Source organism: Corticium candelabrum, chromosome 17 (genome assembly GCF_963422355.1).
Source record: "Corticium candelabrum chromosome 17, ooCorCand1.1, whole genome shotgun sequence".
Lineage (NCBI taxonomy): Eukaryota > Metazoa > Porifera > Homoscleromorpha > Homosclerophorida > Plakinidae > Corticium > Corticium candelabrum.
Genome location: NC_085101.1, coordinates 3,262,002 through 3,281,916, shown reverse-complemented (window position 1 = coordinate 3,281,916; position 19,915 = coordinate 3,262,002). Strand labels below are relative to the sequence as shown.

Below are 19,915 nucleotides of genomic sequence, written 5' to 3'. Positions count from 1 at the left end.
CCTGTTACAGTTTCCAGCACCAACATTCCGTAACTAAATACATCAGCGGATGTTGACAAACTTGAGAGATTTTCTACTACCTCTGGAGCAAGGTAGTGTCGTGCAGACTAAAGGCAAGAAGGTCGACCTTTTTCTACTAGCAATCTTGCCGTGCATATGTGAGTTATTTTCACCTGACTCAGATCACGTGACATCCAAACACTGTCTGCAGTCAGCATTCCATGTAAAACGGGTGGTGTACTCTCGTGAAGAAATCTTAAGCCATTCAATACACCGTAAAGAACATCTACAAGATCGAAGTGTGTCATAGGGCTTTCACTGCCGATGCGATCCTTCAGAGTCACAAACAAGAGTTCACTGACTATTGGTAGACGTATACCTCGCCGCCCAAACCCACACCATACACCTGGGCAACGTTAGGATGTCGAATAGTAATCATCTCTTCCATTACTTGTAAAAATAGTTCCAGAAATTCTTCATGATTTTCCACGAGGTCAAATACGTCTAGAACGTCGACTGGAGCTCTTTCCCAAGATCCGCGATAACGCTTACCTCCAAACAGTGGCGTATCTACGGGGTGGCCTGGGGGGCACGTGCCCCCCCAAATATTTGACTTTTAGCTTTCTTTGATTTGTAACCCTATTGTCCAATGTTCAGAATCAGATGCTAAATGAGCTACTGACCTAGAAAAGAATTAGCGCGCTTTATGCTTACACCCGGTCAGTGGAATTAGCGCACGTTATGTACGAACACGTGGCTTATAATGACTGAAGCACATACGAAGAAGGCTTCCCGGAAACGGTCAGGAAACAGCAGAAATGAAACAATTCTGACTTTCTTTCAGCCCAAGAGGTTTGTGAAATTGTGACTGGTGTGCTCTTGCTGTCTGTACTAGCTAGCTAGTAACTGTAGGATGTCACCAGGTCGAGGGCAGATTCTCCCATTTCAGTTGGTACAGAAGGGCATGTGATTACGGATTCCGAATCGGCGTCTACGGTAGGCATTAGCGAGAATGCTGAGTCTGAGTTTGCTTCTGCCTCGGAGTCACTATGTCTATCTCCTTCGGCACATGTCCTTGCCGAGAGCAGTTACGAGAGCAGTTTCAGTAGTTCCGTAGCAACTGTAGATCTTTCCATGGCCAGCAGCGGGCCTGTGTCACCGAAAACTGCTGTAGCACCTGCACTCATATATGCAGATTCTGAGCTGGAAGTAGATCTAGATTGTGGATCACCGACAAATCCCGAGACGGACTGTGCCGAGGAATCGGAGGATGCACCAGGCGCCATGAAAGGTTTACAATCACCTGCAGGTACACGAAATATCTATTATCTTGTAACACAATTTCGTCGGTACAGTACTCTAACTAATTATTGCATGTATGTTCCGCTCACAGATCTGTCACGCCATATTGGAGATAGGCCTGCGCAGCCCCTCCTGTCAAAATTTCCAACAACTAAGTTCGGCTCGAAACATCGCTCCTTCTCTCCTGAATGGTACAAGGCATTCACGTGGGTAGAATATTCCATAGCGAAAGATGCAATATACTGCTACCCCTGCCGTCACCTCAAGGTAGGAGCAGTTAGTCGAGTTGATCCAGCATTCACTACAATTTGGTTTTTGGGGATGGAAGAAGGCTAAGGGTAAAAGTGGAGCCCTGAAACAGCACGCGGAATCCGCGAACCACCGAGCGAACATGCAAGTATGGCAACAACGTCTTGTTGCAGAAAGAGAAAAGGTTCAATTCGGTGTGGACTACCAACTACGGGATGTGGAAGAAAAGGAGATTATGCTTAATCGGCACTACCTGAAGTCAGTTATGACAGTGATTCTCACCCTTGCGCGACAAAATATACCACTGCGAGGACACCACGAATCAGAGACGTCGGAGAACCCAGGAAATTTTAGAGCTATTTTAGACCTCCTAGTCAATCAAGACGCTCGCTTGCAGCAGAAGAAGAATAGCCTTCCTAGAAATGCCAGATACCTATCACCTAATGTCCAAAATACCATACTGGATATACTTGGAAAGATGGTGAAGGACAAGATTTGCTCCGAGTTAAAGGCAAGTGGAGCTTTCACGCTCATGGCAGACGAAACACGTGATGTCAGCAAAAGCGAACAGCTGTCCTTGGTTGTGAGATATGTTTTTGAAGGCAATGTGTGTGAACGGTTCCTAGGATTCGTTGCTTTAACCGATCTTTCTGCAGCGGGAATCGCCCACTCTATTACGAAATCACTGGGTGAGAGTAGCATTGATTTGTCAATGTGTGTTTCTCAGAGTTATGATGGAGCGAATGTAATGAGCGGCGAGCATGGAGGCGTCCAGGCGAAAATCAAGACTATGTGTCCTCAGGCTACTTACTGTCACTGTTATGCACACCGTCTGAATCTGGCTCTCGTAGACTGCTGCAAAACTATCCCAGTCGCTTACGAATATTTTTCACTTCTGAATTCCCTTTACGTTTTCGTATCTTCGTCGGCCGTTCACTGCGTACTTGAATGTGTTCAGGAGAATATGAAGGAAATCAATTCCTCGTATAAACCGGTTCATCTTAAACGGTTATCAGACACAAGGTGGACATGTAGGGTAGACAGTGTAAGAGCTGTACACGACGGGTACAAAGCAATCATAGAGACTCTTCGTCGAGTTTCTGAGGGGAACAACAAGGATCGTGCGGTGCAGTCCAAAGGATTACTAAGTCAGATTCAGTCTCTACAGTTCATTGCTTGTACCGTCATATTTAAGAAAGCTCTCCTACTGACAAAGGGGGTTTCAGATGTACTGCAGAGTAAGCAACTTGATCTAGCTGCAGCCGTAGATTTGGTAGAAACGGCAATAGACACTTTGCTTGAATGGAGAGAGGCGTCATTTGATTCATCATTGTGGAAGAATCTATGGAATGATATCGAAGAACTGGCCAGAAACAACGAAGTGGACCTTGGTGATCTTTCCCAGTCGAGGCGCCGCAATCGAGTCAGCCATCAGCCAACACGTCTAGATGAGTACGTAATAATGGAAACGACCGGCAGGCAACCAGTTATTTCAGAGGACGTCGAAACCTATGTTAGAGTTTCCGTCTACTACGAAGTGCTTGACTCAATCATAGGAGAAATGAAGCGCCGATTTTCCCATGAGACTCGTCCACTGATAAGGGCATGTAGCGCTTGCATGCCTGGATCATCTTTTCTCAATGCAACTACTATGCAGCCATTGATTGTCCACTACAAGCTAAATTTTGAGGACATTTCTGTGCAAGCCGAAGAATGCAAACGGTTTCTTGCAAGGAAGAAGGATGTAAACTCTTTATCTGACGTCTTACACCATCTCTTGCCAGTCAAAGAGGCGTTTGTAGAGTTGTATAAACTTCTGACCATAGTGTTGACTATGGGTGTGTCAACAGCATCTTGCGAACGCTCGTTTTCGTGTCTGAAGAGGCTAAAAAGCTATCTTCGGGCCGGTATGGGTCAAGATCGGTTAAACAGTATGGCTTTGCTTGCAATAGAGAGAGACCTCTCTGGAAAAATAGACATTGACGAAGCAATTGAGTTATTTGCTAGAATAGACAAGAACAGGAGAATTAAGTTACTAAAGTAGATTGCTGTCTATAGTGTAAAAACCGCACAGTGTGAGAGCTCTTCAGGAAGTACAATATCAACTCTACGAAATACTACTCGCCGTCTACAGTGCAAATGCCCGCGCTCGAGTGCCCCCCCCAGTCTTACAAGGCTGGTTACGCCGCTGCTCCAAAAGAACATTCGTTTAATTTGCTGGCAGTAGAAATATGGTCACTGATCACAAAGCTGCTAGTATAGACACTGCTCATGGCCGTAGTCTCTAGAGCACGTGATGACAGCGTATCACTTACTGCACTCCGCATGACCTCTAGCAGTATTGACAATGTAGTGTATGTGTTATAAGTTTATAAGCAAAATGCAGCATATCCTAGCAGAAAGAAAGCAATGTAATATGAACCCTGCTTTAGCAAAACACGACTCCTTCTCGAAGAAAGGCTAAACAACTTATTAGTGCCCATCTAAATGCCATCCCCAGCTTTACACTTTTGTAGTATTAAAAATGCTCATAATATATACATTTTCCAGAGATGGAAAGCTAGCACAACGTTGCCTTCCACGTTAGCTTTTCTCACACTTCAGAATTGCAAAGTAAGACGTCACGTGATCTCGGTTGCATTACTAATTTTTGTAAATTTAATTAGATTAACTACTTTGAGTGTACTTTTTAAATCTCTAACCGTGAACACACTGCTTGCACGCGTAATAGAAGCAAGTAGACCTATCGGTACGTAGTCTAGATGATTTTAATATTGTGTAATGTAACGTGTAGATTTACTTATATTTTTATATCAATCTTATGAAGTACACATGCATATACGTATTATTTAAATCAAATGCGTACAAGTGCAGAACACACTTGCCAACCAGTTTTAAAAGATTTTATCAAATATTAATATAAATGGAAATTTCTATTGGTCATTCTCTCGTAATCTATCTTACACTGATTATAAAATTGTTATCATAGATATTGTAGACAACTCAAAAATTTATCAAATTGACATCTAAAGATTGCTACGTATGTAGATATAGAAACGACAATAATTTTAGATGACAATAAATTGCCAACTCAACACTGTAAATGGATACTTCACACATTTACAATACGTTATTGCTTTTCAAGATTCGATCACACAAAAGTAAAATTTTTATTTTGGCAAATACTTAGTCGTTTTCAAGACATCATTGGTAAGCATCACAATTTGGGCAAATGTAGACAACGACAGAAAGAATACCCTGAGCACGTACATGCTGTATACATAAAAATCTGACAGCAACGTTTCAAGGGTCATGCATATCAGACCCAAGACGGTACATAGTACATCCCAACAGATGCATTCCTCACATTCCGTAACATTCCCTATCACCACAACCACAGTTGCTGCCATTTGTAATGTAGTAAGCCAATTCCAAGGAAGATACCCTACAGCCTTGACGCCAGCTACAATTGAAGCTGAGACAATGGCAAAAAAACATAGACCTAGCAAAAGCAATCTTGGCTACTAGTAATTAACATCACTTGTTTTTTCCTTACCGAAATATTCTCCGATGTCGCGAGTACGCCGCCATTTTAATTCCCATCTCACAACCACTGCCCATGATAGTACTACCAGCATACAAGTATTTTGAGCTGACCTGAAAATCATTGGCCACTGCTGATCTACGCCGTCATAGTTCAAAGTGAGACGACAAAGATAGCTACAAACTACTGCAGTGAACAGCAGTAGCATAGGACAAAATTCTAGCAGACGTCTTCGTGGAGATACCAAGCAGAGGCGGAAAACGCACGTGATAGGCATACTCAAGATGATGAGTGTAGGGAATACAGTTTTAAATCCGTCATACACACCCATACATAATATAGATAGTGCCTCCATTTCGTTAGAAGACGATGACGCAGAGAATAATGGTCAAACGTGAGCTCCGCCCAGAAGCTTTACGTATCCCGTATATAACTTTGCATATTTATGCATCTTCAGATCGCTGCTCGTTAGAATAGACCATATAACTGTATATATATATATATATATATATATATATATATATATATATATATATATATATACACTTCCCTGTATGTGAGTAGGTGTGTAAGAAATAAATAAATATATATATAAAATATATATATATATATATATATATATATATATATATATATATATATATATATATATATATATATATATATATATGTGTGTGTGTGTGTGTGTGTGTGTGTGTGTGTGTGTGTGTGTGTGTGTGTGTGTGTGTGTGTGTGTGTGTGTGTGTGTGTGTGTGTGTGTGTGTGTGTGTGTGTGTGTGTGTGTGTGTGTGTGTGTGTGTGTGTGTGTGTGTGTGTGTGTGTGTGTGTGTGTGTGTGTGTGTGTGTGTGTGTGTATACGTGTATATATATATATATGTTTGTGTGTGTATGTGTATGTGTGTGTGTGTGTGTGTGTGTGTGTGTGTGTGTGTGTGTGTGTGTGTGTGTGTGTGTGTGTGTGTGTGTGTGTGTGTGTGTGTGTGTGTGTGTGTGTGTGTGTGTGTGTGTGTGTGTGTGTGTGTGTGTGTGTGTGTGTGTGTGTGTGTGTAGCTAACATACAGACCACTCCCTTGTGTTGTGCGACTCGGATTAGAAGTCTCGCTATCTACGACAATGATGATGAGGATGAGGATGAGGATGAGGATGAGGATGAGGATGAGGATGAGTATGAGGATGAGGATGATGACGATGATGATGATGATGATGATTTTTTGAATCATGGAGGCGTGTTGCACTTGTGTATACCATGTAAAACCAGAAATTTGTTGTTACTATAACTAGAGGTAATCTGACTACCCAAACATTGCTACACTAAAAATCAAACCCATGTTTCAAGACAGCAAGTTAATTAATTATAACAACAGCTAAAATGCTTTATAATGTAACTATCTAGTCTTGCTATTGTATAACATGATGCTCGGGCAAATGTTCAAATTTCTTAGAACGACGACTTGCTAAAAAATTCATGTATCTCAATGCAGACACAGAAAGCATACAGTTCTTTAGGCAGTGCTGAAATAGATGGATTTCAGGCAAGCCGTCACCAACAAGCCATACATTGAGACCAATGACAACTTGGATGTACAGCACAACATCTCTACATGTATTCTCTGTCCCCACTAGACAATTGTAATTCAAATTAAGATCGAAACAGAGAAACATTGAGCAAACTACAACTTGAAAGATTTCAGACCAACTCCAAGAAACATTCGATTCTGAAATTTCAAGGAAGTTGTACGTGAAGTATGTAGTCACAGAAATGATAGCCCAAACAGTTAACTCTATATGCACGTAATAAATACAATGTGATGACTCTATTTAGCTAGTAGACTATAGAGATAACTTACTGCAAACCACTTCTTTCACGCCTAGAGAAGAGAAACGTACTATCATAGCCCAAACAAGAAGAATTGTAAGAGAATCATCACTAGTAGAACTGAAGTGTGTAGACCATTTTCGAATGATTGCTTCTACGGCAGAGTCGCGTGCTTTCTGGAGTGAAAGCTCTCTAAAGTGATAGCAACAACAAAAAAGGCATGGGCGCAAAGCATACTGTCGCACAAGGGGGGGAGCTCTCCGCCAGTCCTCTTGTAATTGCTACGCCAATCGACGTTAAACCTTGAAACATTGTTGGAATGTCTGAAGCGACGAGAGTGGTTATTGGAATAAGGTAAAGTCACGGATCATCTCTGACTAGTTTTTTTAGTTGTAACTCAGACACCTGTTTGGCTGGTGATCGTTGTGATTTGTTCCCGGTCTGTTTTGTATCGCTAGCCTTGGTGCTTAGCTACTACGTACTTGAGAATTGTGGATGACTGCGATACGATTGTTGCAGCAGAACGGTCAGTGTAGTTTCGTTTAGACTCGCTCGGACGCCGACTTTCGTGCTGGAACTACGTAGTGGTTGCGGTCGCATAAGTGGTCTTGTTTGATAGCTACACGTCTCTTTTTTTTGTAGTATAAATTAGTCTTTCTAGTATACCGTTTCTTTTCGCAGAGTAGAGACGGCAAGATGTCAGACTCACGTGACCTAATCTCGGACACCCGAACTGAGCCATTTCTATGTGTTGCGAGTACGAAATTGTCGTGATTCCTGTAGCAGAGTAAGGGACTATGGGACTACCCTTAGTACTCATTAGCATAGAGTATGACACTTTATAGAGCCAGAGTTGCCAACTCGATCACACGCAACTTGCCTGAGTCTCACTCAAGTTCCCTCCGGTCACACGCTCACATGCAAGAAACTCAGATCTCACGCAACTTTTAGATTGTTGGAAGATCTAGGCACTCGTGTACAGTAAAACTGTAGGTACACCATAGATTCACGTAAAAATTTGTAGTGTCTGATATAAATCTAGAATCTAACGAGACTGCCGTACAGTGATCGATCATTAGGAATAACCAATCCCAGGCAAGTATAGTTCTGAAGCTGTCAAACATATTCAGCCAATTCTAGTACTGTACTAGTCCGCGCTTCCATAATTTCCCTCCTCTTCAACTTTCGGACGTCGTCAGGAAGTCCAAAAGAGGGAGGGCTGATTACGAGAGACTGATTTACTGCATGCGTAAACTATGTTGGTTTACCGTTACTAGCAGAAATTCTAATTCTGCGAGTACTTGCTAGTTAATTATTGTCTAATACGTATTGACACACTATGTGTTGTTTTTTAGTTATTTAGGTATTAGTTTTGTGGCCACGCCCATATACAGATATAAAGTAGTGATGAAAATCTGAGATCTCACGCATTTTCAGTATTCCTGGTTGGCAACTCTGGAGCCAGTCTTGTGTTTTAGGCTTCCCTTTGCTTTTCGTGGTCCAACCCCGCGAGGATAGCAACAGGACTGTATCACGTGACGTTCAACTATCTATACTGCTGCTGCATTGTAGGTCGACTCCAAATACCTCAACAGGAAAAACGCCATCCGAATGGCTAATGAAGAGAGTCTTACGAACAAGACGAAGCCTTGTTAAACCTACAGTTGGAGAGAGATTCGAGACAGACAGAAGAGCCAAACAGAAGCTGCATCCGGAAATCGTGAGATGTTACCTGAAGAATCAGTGGCGGTATGGAACCCAAGACAAGATAGTCGAGGTTGATGGCTCTCTGGAAAGTTAGTTCAGACACTGGGACCAAGCAATTATCTTGTAAACGTGAATGGTCAGGCTAGGTATGTTCATGTCAATCATATATTACATCGTGATATTAGAAGTTTTCCACAGGATGTACATCAGGAGCAAACCTCCAATACTCATGATAGTACAGCGACTATGATTCCACCACAAGCTGGAAACTATTCCGAAGTCAGTGCTGAGAAGGCAATCTCATCAACAAACTCTACCATCGAAGACTCGATACCAACTACTCCTAGCCACCCTGAGTTAACAGAGACACAGTCGAAACAGACTGATAACATGCCAACAAAGAAACAGATTGAAAAGTCAACAAAGAGAGAAAATCGACGATATCCCACAAGGAACAATAGAAGACCCCCAAGAGATATTGAGATATTTAGTGGAAGGCAGTGTAGTAGAGTAAGGAACTATGGGACTACCCCTAGTACTCATAAGCATAGAGTATGACACTATATATAGCCAGTTTAGTGAAGTCTGGTGTAGTATTGCGTAACACTGTAAACGAGCTGCAAAGAGAACCAATATAAAGTCGGTAACGACACAACAATTCCTGTGAGCGAAATCTGGCTGAGACTGCATGCTGAATGGTAACTTAGCAGAATGCCAAAAACTACCATGCTACTGTACCTGGTCAATTGTTTCAATTGCCAGTTAATTGATGCTATTTAGTGTTTATCATTGTCTCAATTTAATCTACAATAATTTGTTAATTAATTAATGTATGATAACAACAGTGACATCAAATAGTACTACAAATAGCAACAATCATGGTTCTTCCTACATCGGCCGTCAAATTTGTCTCTAAGGTCGTAAATTAATAATAATATTACCTACACACACAACTGCTACAAAATGTATCCAGTGTTCATTTCAACTAAAAAATTCATTTCAAGGAGGTCACAACATTCTTCAAGACAACTCTTGCCAGCATATTGATATAGTACAGTGCGTACCCTGAGAGAAGAATAAACCGGAACCCATAGAGTATTCCATACAAATCCAACACCCACGTTTCAAATGCCCAAAGCAGCAGGGACCCCACAATAGGCACAACGCTCATCACTATGCATTCAACTTTAATTGAAACATTCACGCTGTCTATAACATCCCATAGGACCAGTATGATGGCTGCCAACCACTGCAATGTAGTAATCCAACTCCAAGAGAGCAGCCCTGCGACCCTCACCACAACTAGACACGAAACTGGAAATATGACAAGAACACACTGACCTATTTGCAAAACCTAAATTTAGAAAAATATCAACTAGTCGTGAAAACAGTTTTGACTTACCAAATAATTTACAGTTGCTGCCTGCATGACATGGCAGTGCAAATCTTAGGAGAATCGCCCACACTTGTGCAACCAGAAAGCAGGTATCGAATGCTGTAGTAAAAGTATTAGGCCATTCTTTGTCTACGTATACGTTGTTAGCCGTGAAATGATAAAGGCTGCAACAGGCAGCTGCTGTGGAAAACAGAAGGATGTGACAAAGTCCTAGGAGACGCAGTCGTGGAGACCAACAGAAAAAGTAGACTAATCCGATTACAGACATGACCGCTGTGAAAAGCCCACGTACTAATGCTTCCATTATACCCTGAGTGGTGGTCCAAAAAGTGTCTTCTGATTATCACCAGTTCGTTGCAACAGCAGCTAGTCCACCATTACCGTCGGGTACCCATATATCCGGGACACAACAAATATTTTTTAAGCTACAAGGTATATACAGTACACCATTAATATTGCAAACGTGCTGGTATTTCCAGACAAGTTTGTTCTTTTTTCTACGAATTTCTAATATTTATATTACAGTATAAACTACACTGTAGTAGTACAATGACATATATATATATATATATATATATATATATATATATATATATATATATTAATTAATGCATAAAGATGCTCCAAGTTACACCATCTAAATTAAATTAATTTTCCGCTTGCAAACTGGAAACGTGCTGTGCAGATCAGAATATAACACACCTAGCTAAATGTAAAAATACATTATTGTGTAAGCGTTTGGTGTCCTTAGGTGTATGGCTAGAGAGATATCAGTGACTATACATTGAGAAATGGTTTTATTATATATAGCTAATTGAAAAATAATCAATCATTTATCTATCAATTTTCATGAAATTAACGAAAATGTTTAATCTTTCGTCTCAACTACAAAACAATCAATAGTTTGTTTCTAAAATTTAATTACTTCTACTTTTAACGGTTTTTATGATATCCACCAGTTACAGTAATGCGCGAGTGTTCTCTATCGACGTCGTCAGCTGCAAGCATTGGTAATGACATCCATTACTCTAGATGAGCGTTCCAGAACACAACTAGTCGTGATACCGTTCCTGAATCTTCCTCACTTCCTGTAGCGACTAGAGTTTGTCACGGCTCCTCTAGCTGTCGTAGCTAAAGACAACGACGTTCATTCATAGTTTTCTAGAGACGAAAGTTCAACAGCTTTGCTTCTTACTCCTTCATTTCTGCGCCAGCTGCGTATACATATCGCAAATGCAGCTTTTGCAAATACAGCTAGAACAGCTACACTATGCGAGGCTTGCTAGCTAGGCAACCTTAGCCATTCTTTAGTAGTTGTGTTAACATGAAGACATCGGCTACTGCCTTCGGTCTTCTGTTGTAGCCTTCTGCTAGAAATATTTTGTCTCCTACTACCGTTAATAATAAGGCAATCACAGCCAGCTGAATATGAGAAAATCTCTTACATACCAGTGTCTATTGGTCATCAGCTAATTAATGAGTAGGTCTTAGACGCTGAATTGCCATGTAACTTTATGTACAAAAAAAGAATAGATCTTGCCATCAGATATAAATATTCAATCAAAGGCAGCACTACTATCGGGAAATTTAGCAGTTTTAAGCAGTTCCTGACTAACGCTGTCTGTTATGTACATTTCGTTTCGAGTTCTGTGGCCAGTCAAGATTTTTCCGTCAAACACAGCCATTACTGTTTCGCTAGAATGAGGAAAGTCACGTCTATAGGGCCATTCAGGAATACAGCCAATATCATGTAAACTATATGTAAGGAAGGTGTACTCAGATGACGAGATGCGACAATGTCCGTAGTTTTATCTTGGGTTTGATCAGAAAAGACAATTGTGTCTTTTCCAGACTCCCGGTGTCCATTTGCAGCAACTCGGACTTGTTTAGAGGCCCCATATACTCTAAAGGCTCTTCATCAAGAGAACTGCAATGATTTAGATCTTCTCTAGTTATATCATTTGTGCTAGCACTTGGAAAACAAATGTTCAAATGTTTGTATAGCTAAAGTGTACATAGATCGAGGTTTTAGAATGCAACAAGTATAATAGCAATGCTAAATGAGTTACGATGACGTTGTTACAACTTTGTCTAACTCAAACTGACTGAGTTCCATTGTCAGTACATCTATTTGCTTCAGTGCAGCGATTGAGAACAGCACAACCTTGATACACTGAAAAAACGAATAAATTTGAGGTAGCATGTAACCAACGACCAAACAGAGAAGACCACCAGCAGTATACGCATGTATGACATTTAGAATCATGTCACCATTTTCAGTTATCTCGAGTTCAAACCAGAGCAAAGACGCAACAACAACAATATGGAAAATGTCCCACCAACTGCAAGAAACTAGTTCTTCTCCTGAAGCTGGTGATAAATTTAGGTATATCCAGACTCCGGAGACAAGTGCCAGAACAAGAACGATAACCCAAATTGTAATTCCTACACAGTACGTACGAACAACTTAATTAATTGAGTATCTAAACCAGTTGGTCTGCAGTTGCTCTCTTACTGAACGCATAATCGAACTTGCGCTGAGGTAGGAGTGACAGATGTTTAATAATTGCCTATGCCATCAGAACTGCAATAGAAAGTTCAAAAAAATGTTGAAGAATGTAGGCCAGCCTTGATTCACGCTCCTGTTTCCAATAGTAAAGTGATAGGCACTAGAAAAGGCAGTGGCGACGCAAAAGAACATAATTGGATAGAAACTAATCTCTTCGTGCTGTTCAGTCCGGCAAAACTGCAATCCCAGCCCAACACATGATACAACAGCTAGTGTAAACCCTTGGAATGTTGCTCCCAGAGACAGAGAAGCCAGATTGTCGCTGCTCATCGTCCTCTGTAGCAAGTGTTGTTGCAATTTAAAATTGCTGAGTGAGACGTAGTAGAAACGTCACGTGATCTCGATTGCATCATCAGACTTTGCAGATCTGATGATGTCATTGACAACTATTGATTTGTGCTTATTGGTTTGAGCGCACTGCATTCGCACATACAAACCAACACACAAACTCGTACTTAGATTACATACTAGGACATGATTTCATTATTTCTATTTCGATATCAATGGCAACGTACGCATGTGTCAGATTTACTTAGAGTACAGTCAGTATATGTGCAGTACAGAACTTACTTGTTCTTACTCGTCACTGATGCTGGTATAAATCGCAATTTCTATCGCTGCCATGCGTGCGGTGTCGATGTGGACCCTACCCAGTCTTCTAGTGTCAACATACCAAAATCCCAGACAACTCAACTATGAAAATTGACACAACAAAAGTAGTAAGATTGCTGTGTAAACCATAAACAACCGCAAAGTATAGCACATGAAATATCACCAAAAAACTGAGGTGGCAGCAAACCACCAACTGATTGCAATAATTAGCTTTACAGTCAGTATTTAAGTCATTGCCTTGCAAATTTACTTACAGAAAAAATAAAAATTATTTTGGTAGAAAGTCAATCTTTTTAGAGATGGCCTTTGTAAGCACATTAATGTAGTACATTGCGTACATCAACAGAGAAAATACTCTGAGCGCACACAGTTTTCCATCAAAATCCGACACGACCATTTCAATTGTCATAATCATCACAGCCGAGACGATATATAGTACGTCCATACAGATGCAATGCACTTTAACAGAAACATTCAAGCTGTCTAGAACGTCCCACAACACCAACACCATGGCTGCTGTCATTTGCATTGTAATAGACCAACCCCAAGAGAGCACCCCTGCAGCCTTGGCGCCAACCACACACAAACTCAAGACAATAACAAGAAACCGTTGACCTATAAGATAAAAAAGACAGAATACGCTAGTCTCAGCCAATAATAAACTACTATGCAGGCTCGTACTCAAAATTTCCTACATAGGGATTACTTTGTGAATAAGAGTAAAGACATAGCTAGGAAAAGGTTGGTATGTATCATGCAAACGACAAGAAGACATCTTGGTATCTAGTACCTGCCGTACAAATATACCGCATAAGTGTTCGTATCCCAGTATATGGTACCGTTGAAATGTTCTGTAGAAATATAGATATTTCAGTATCTGGTACTGTACAAATGTAATGTATAAGTATCTTAGTATCTGGTACCGTACAAACGTACTGTGTAAGTATAAGTATCTCACTATCTGGTACGGTACAAATGTACTCTATAGGTATCACAGTATCTGGTACCGTACTGTATAAGTTTAGTTAAGTATGTCAGTATCTGGTACCGCACAAATATACCATATAAGTTAAGTATCTCATTATCTGGTACCGTACAAATGTACGTATAAGTATAAGTATCACAACATCTGATACCGTAATAATATACTGTATATCTATCTCAGTATCTGGTACCGTGCAGAATAAGTATCTCAGTATCTGGTACCGTGCAAATGTACTGTATAAGTATAAGTATCTCACTATCTGGTACGGTACAAATGTACTGTATAGGTATCGCAGTATCTGGTACCATACTGTATAAGTTTAGTTAAGTATCTCAGTAACTGGTACCGTACAAATGTACGTATAAGTATAAGTATCACAGCATCTTGTACCGTAAAATATACTGTATAGGTATCTAGGTATCTGGTACCGTGCAGAATAAGTATCTCAGTATCTGGTACAATGCAAATGTACAGTATAAGTATAAGTATCTCAGTATCTGTTACCGTACAAATGTACTGTATAAGTAGAAGTATCTTAGTATCTGGTACCGTACAAACGTACTGTGTAGGTATAATAAGTATCTCACTATCTGGTACAGTACAAATGTACTGTGTAGGTATCAGAGTATCTGGTCCAGTACTGTAAAAGTTTAGTTAAGTATCTCAGTATCTGGTACCGTACAAATGTACTGTATAAGTTAAGTATCTCATTATCTGGTACCGTGCAGAATAAGTATCTCGGTATCTAGAACCGTGCAAATGTACTGTATAAGTATAAGTATCACATTATCTGTTACCGTACAAATGTTCTGTTTAGATATCTCAGTATCTGGTACCGTGCTGTATAAGTATTTCAGTATCTGCTACCGTACAGAATAAGTATCTCAGTATCTGGTACAATACAAATGTACTGTATAAGTATAAGTATCTCAGTATCTGTTACTGTACAAATGTACTGTATAAGTATAAGTATCTCACTATCTGGTACGGTACAAATGTACTGTATAGGTATCACAGTATCTGGTACCATACTGTATAAGTTTAGTTAAGTATCTCAGTATCTGGTAACGTACAAATGTACGTATAAGTATAAGTATCACAGCATCTGGTACCGTAAAATATGCTGTATACGTATCTCAGTATCTGGTACAGTGCAGAATAAGTATCTCAGTATCTGGTACCGTACCGTATAAGTATCTCAGTACCTGGTACAATACAAATGTACAGTATAAGTATAGGTATCTCAGTATCTGGTACCGTACAAACGTACTGGGTAGGTATCAAAGTATCTGGTACCATACTGTATAAGTTTAGTTAAGTATCTCATTATCTGGTACTGTGCAGAATAAGTATCTCAGTATCTGGTACCGTGCAAATGTACTGTATAAGTAAAAGTATCACAGTAACTGGTACCGTACAAATGTACTGTTTAGGTATTTCAGTATCTGGTAGCGTACCGTATAAGTATCTCAGTATCTGGTACAATAAACATGTACTGTATAAGTATAAGTATCTTAGTATCTGCTACCGTACAAACGTACTGTGTAAGTATAAGTATCTCACTATCTGGTACGGTACAAATGTACTGTATAGGTATCGCAGTATCTTGAACGGTACAAATGTACTGTATAGGTATCGCAGTATCTGGTACCATACTGTATAAGTTTAGTTAAGTATCTCAGTATCTGGTACCGTACAAATGTACGTATAAGTATAAGTATCACAGCACCTTGTACCGTATAATATACTGTATAGGTATCTAGGTATATGGTACCGTGCAGAATAAGTATCTCAGTATCTGGTACAATACAAATGTACAGTATAAGTATAAGTATCTCAGTATCTGTTACCGTACAAATGTACTGTATAAGTAAAAGTATCTCAGTATCTGGTACCGTACAAACGTACTTTGTAGGTATAAGTATCTCACTATCTGGTACAGTACAAATGTACTGTATAGGTATCAGAGTATCTGGTTCAGTACTGTAAAAGTTTAGTTAAGTATCTCAGTATCTGGTACCGTACAAATGTTCTGTTTAGGTATCTCAGTATCTGGTACCGTGCTGTATAAGTATTTCAGTATCTGCTACCTTACCGAATAATTATCTCAGTATCTGGTACAATACAATGTACTGTATAAGTATAAGTATCTCAGTTTCTGTGACCGTACAAATGTACTGTATAAGTATAAGTATCTTAGTATCTGGTACCGTACAAACGTACTGTGTAGGTATCGCAGTATCTGGTACCATACTGTATAAGTTTAGTTAAGTATCTCAGTATCTGGTACCGTGCAGAATAAGTATCTCAGTATCTGGTACAGTGTAAATGTACTGTATAAGTATAAGTATCACAGTATCTGGTACCGTACATATGTACTGTTTAGGTATCTCAATATCTTGTACCGTGCTGTGTAAGTATCTCAGTATCTAGTACCGTACTAATTTACTGTACAAGAGTAACGATCTCAGTCTCTGGTACTGCACAAATGTACTGTATAAGTATAATTATTTTCAATATCTAGTACCGTACAAATGTACTGTATAAGTATAATTATTTTCAATATCAAGTACCGTACAAACGTACTGTATAAGTAACTGTTGACTTAAAAATGTACTTACACAGTGAATTGTACGTATCATTAATTAATTGCTACATGCTTGTGACTGTGTATGAAAAACACTCAACTTTGAATATGCCTTTATACATAACGGTGTCTAAGAATACAGAAGATCTTTAGTATGGTACGGTTGTAGCAGCAGTTCAATTTTTTCTCCAAAACGGTGTCACTGTGTGGCCATCTCTATCCAAGTTGTATTACTCGATCTATTCACAACTGAAGGCAACTTTCCTTCTCCTCCTCCAATGAGCATTCTTTCCTTGGCTTTGCATTTTATACTACAACACCAGGTTGTCCCTATTTAAAACCCTATGTGCCATCTTAGAATGATCTTATACATTAATTGACATAAATTCTTATATTGCATGTTTATATTTAAATTTAATTAATCAAAATTAATCAACTTTAGTATTGTCTTAAAAACGACATATACATGTATAAAATATTAATGTTAACTTAATAGTTCATTTTCGGTCTCGCAACTATGACTATGACAACCACAGCTGACGCTTCACTGCCAGATCTGTTCCACTATGCAGATATTAATTGCTCGCAGCATGTAGACAACGTGCAAATAAGATAATACATACGCTATAGTCATCATGAATACAATTTCTGACTGTTCAAGATAGCTACATGAAACTCGCAATATTTGGCAAATCATGAAGCCAATATAGAAATTTTGTTGCACACATGCCCCACCAGATCTCTCCATAGGTCTCTACGCCACTGGTTCTAAAGGAAGTCATTGGAAACCTCATAATTCGTACTCTTATCCATACAAGTAACCAAGTTCAGCAACTGCAGGAGAGTTTGTAACCTATACCAACAACCCTAACCCGGGACTGATGCTAATTTATATTAATTTATATCAAACAGTTTTTCTCTTACCGTATAACCTGCATTTCCTGAGAGCATGGCATGGTAGTGACCATCTTACAATCATTGCCCATGTTAGTATGACTCCCAAGCAAGCATTGTGTGCGGAAGCAAACTTCGCTGGCCACTCTTGATTGTAGTCTTCATGGTTGAAAGTGAAATGATAAAGATTGTTACATACAGCTGCAGTGGAAACCAAAAAGATAGGACAGAGTGCCAAGTAACGCCTTCGCGAATCAGAACAAGAATAGAGGTGATAGAGACCAAAGACCGGCGGTATGACCGCTGATAAGATCCAAAATACGACTCTGTCCATTCTTAGTTTACACTCTTACCGTAGCTAACTCAATCGCTTTTGTTCTAGGACTCCCGTTAATAATAATAGAGGGCGTAGAAAGGATAATTTTTGATGCGTTATCCCGTATGTAAATATCCCGGCAGTTTATTCTCTGCTTGATAATTTGTCGCTCAGCTAGCAGAAGTGCATGGCGGACACTGATGGCCCTTCTTACTTTCAGGCAGCTTCTGCGTCAAGTATACAGTCATTGTAAATTTATACAGCAAAGCAGTACTGTAGGTACGGTAGTGTAGCCATATAGACGACAAATACGATGTAGACATATCAAAATAGCAACTAATTAAAAAAATTAAAATCCTAGACAAGTACAAAACCACGCCTACTCGCTTAGTTGCGAGCGTATAACTACACTTTTTGTACCAGCCACGGCACTGTAGCTCGATCACCAGCTGAAGTAAAATCTAGACTGAAATCGAGATCTTGTAAGTGTGTCCACGTGGCCAAGCGCTTGTTATTAGTTTGTAAATTTATATCTTTGCTGGCCTATTGCGTAGAGTATTTAGGTAGGTGTATGTATAACCTACAGATGGCGGGACGCTGAAATATTATTCTATCTAAATGTTTGTAAGTAAAATCACCAAAAACAGTGATCACGGAAAATTTATTTAATAGCAATTGCTAGCACCACACACAGAGCTTTGTACGTAAAAATTATTCATGACACTGTTAAATTTTTGACGTAAAGTGGCATCGTATTTACACCTACAATTGTCTAGATCTCTTCGGTCTACGTTACTGTGAATGTTTACGTACAGACGACGTCACACTCTATGCGGCCTTGTTGTCCGATCTGCAGTCTTAATGATGACCACCACAACGGCTGCAAATACAAAGAGAAGCGAAATAAAGATCCCAGCAAGACTGCAACCGCGAGCAGCAGCAGACGAATGCATGGCTCCACTGCGATCACCGCTCTCCCATCGACTGGACACCTATCAATACACGCACAGTGTTTTTACAAGAGAGCGGCATTTGTGTTTCCGGCTATGATAGTTTGTACAGGCACAAGGCGTTGCCACCTCAGAAATTTGATATCCAGTCTAACCTTTCTAGAATGAATCAAGGCACAAAGTCCAAAGGGCCAACAGCAGAACAGCATGGTCACAAGTGATAGGGCCAGGTAGTTTGATGGTTGTGCTTGTCCCTAAAACAGATCATGCGCAGTTGATGTCATGTAGATTGTATGCATACGCAGGAGAGGCAATGACATGACGTATACTTCATCAACTTGAATGTACTGTGGATCTGCTTGAAGAACGTATCGCACTGCTGGTTGAGATGAGTAACGAACGGTTGATCCAACCCAGTATCGCATTTCTTCCTGTTCGTGCGATTCACGATGTTCGGCTACTCGGAAGTTGAAGTCGCTCATCATCTACAGCAACAGATTGAACTAAGAGTATGTATAAACTCAAATCAAGATTTTTGGGTTTGCACAGCAAACGGTCGAACCTTTTCTCGCGAATAGCTTCGGGGATGTCTGGCTCTCACTTACACAAAATAAATATCGTTGCATTAGTTAGTGATATGTACCGAACGCGTGCGCAGTTACCCCTGTAGGCATGTAGCATCTTGTGACGGTTGCACACCAGATTTGGCGTATGACACTGGTTGGGGCTTAACTTAATTACTTATGGCTTCTTTACTTAAACTGCCACTAATTAAATTAATAGCCGTGATGGACACTGTATAACCTAGCAACTTAATTAACTAAGGTGGGTAGAGCTAAAGCAGTACTTTAGATATGTTAGTAATCGTACATTTTTTAACTTTTTATTGCAATAATACATGGATGGGTGACGCTGAGTGGTCTTGTTCGTGCAGACTCGTTTGTGGACTACCATTGCAATTTCATTTAATTTTTAAATTTTTAATTAA

At 39.8% G+C, this 19,915-nt stretch overlaps 5 protein-coding genes across 5 annotated transcripts; 1 reads left to right on the top strand and 4 right to left on the bottom strand.

The window, feature by feature from the left end:
- Window positions 1–1,810: 1,810 nt before the first annotated feature.
- Window positions 1,811–3,693, top strand: LOC134193219 (zinc finger MYM-type protein 1-like). The gene has a single exon (XM_062662031.1). The coding sequence runs from the start codon at window positions 1,817–1,819 to the stop codon at window positions 3,593–3,595; it is 1,779 nt and encodes a 592-aa protein (XP_062518015.1). The 5' UTR covers window positions 1,811–1,816; the 3' UTR covers window positions 3,596–3,693.
- A 1,018-nt stretch (window positions 3,694–4,711) lies between these two features.
- Window positions 4,712–5,483, bottom strand: LOC134193414 (uncharacterized). Its single transcript, XM_062662247.1, has 2 exons — window positions 5,108–5,483; window positions 4,712–5,053 (listed from the first exon to the last, which is right to left on the bottom strand). The coding sequence occupies exons 1-2, from the start codon at window positions 5,448–5,450 to the stop codon at window positions 4,722–4,724; spliced, it is 675 nt and encodes a 224-aa protein (XP_062518231.1). The 5' UTR covers window positions 5,451–5,483; the 3' UTR covers window positions 4,712–4,721.
- Window positions 5,484–9,302: 3,819 nt separating this feature from the next.
- Window positions 9,303–10,398, bottom strand: LOC134193249 (uncharacterized). The gene is made up of 2 exons (XM_062662071.1): window positions 10,021–10,398; window positions 9,303–9,959 (listed from the first exon to the last, which is right to left on the bottom strand). Exons 1-2 carry the CDS (start codon window positions 10,316–10,318, stop codon window positions 9,613–9,615), a joined length of 645 nt encoding a protein of 214 aa, XP_062518055.1. The 5' UTR covers window positions 10,319–10,398; the 3' UTR covers window positions 9,303–9,612.
- A 2,923-nt stretch (window positions 10,399–13,321) lies between these two features.
- LOC134193342 (uncharacterized) lies at window positions 13,322–18,038 on the bottom strand. Its single transcript, XM_062662178.1, has 2 exons — window positions 17,692–18,038; window positions 13,322–13,810 (listed from the first exon to the last, which is right to left on the bottom strand). The coding sequence occupies exons 1-2, from the start codon at window positions 17,993–17,995 to the stop codon at window positions 13,464–13,466; spliced, it is 651 nt and encodes a 216-aa protein (XP_062518162.1). The 5' UTR covers window positions 17,996–18,038; the 3' UTR covers window positions 13,322–13,463.
- Window positions 18,039–18,604: 566 nt separating this feature from the next.
- LOC134193322 (uncharacterized) lies at window positions 18,605–19,623 on the bottom strand. Its single transcript, XM_062662150.1, has 5 exons — window positions 19,590–19,623; window positions 19,490–19,527; window positions 19,257–19,412; window positions 19,083–19,181; window positions 18,605–18,969 (listed from the first exon to the last, which is right to left on the bottom strand). The coding sequence occupies exons 1-5, from the start codon at window positions 19,606–19,608 to the stop codon at window positions 18,799–18,801; spliced, it is 483 nt and encodes a 160-aa protein (XP_062518134.1). The 5' UTR covers window positions 19,609–19,623; the 3' UTR covers window positions 18,605–18,798.
- Window positions 19,624–19,915: the final 292 nt, after the last annotated feature.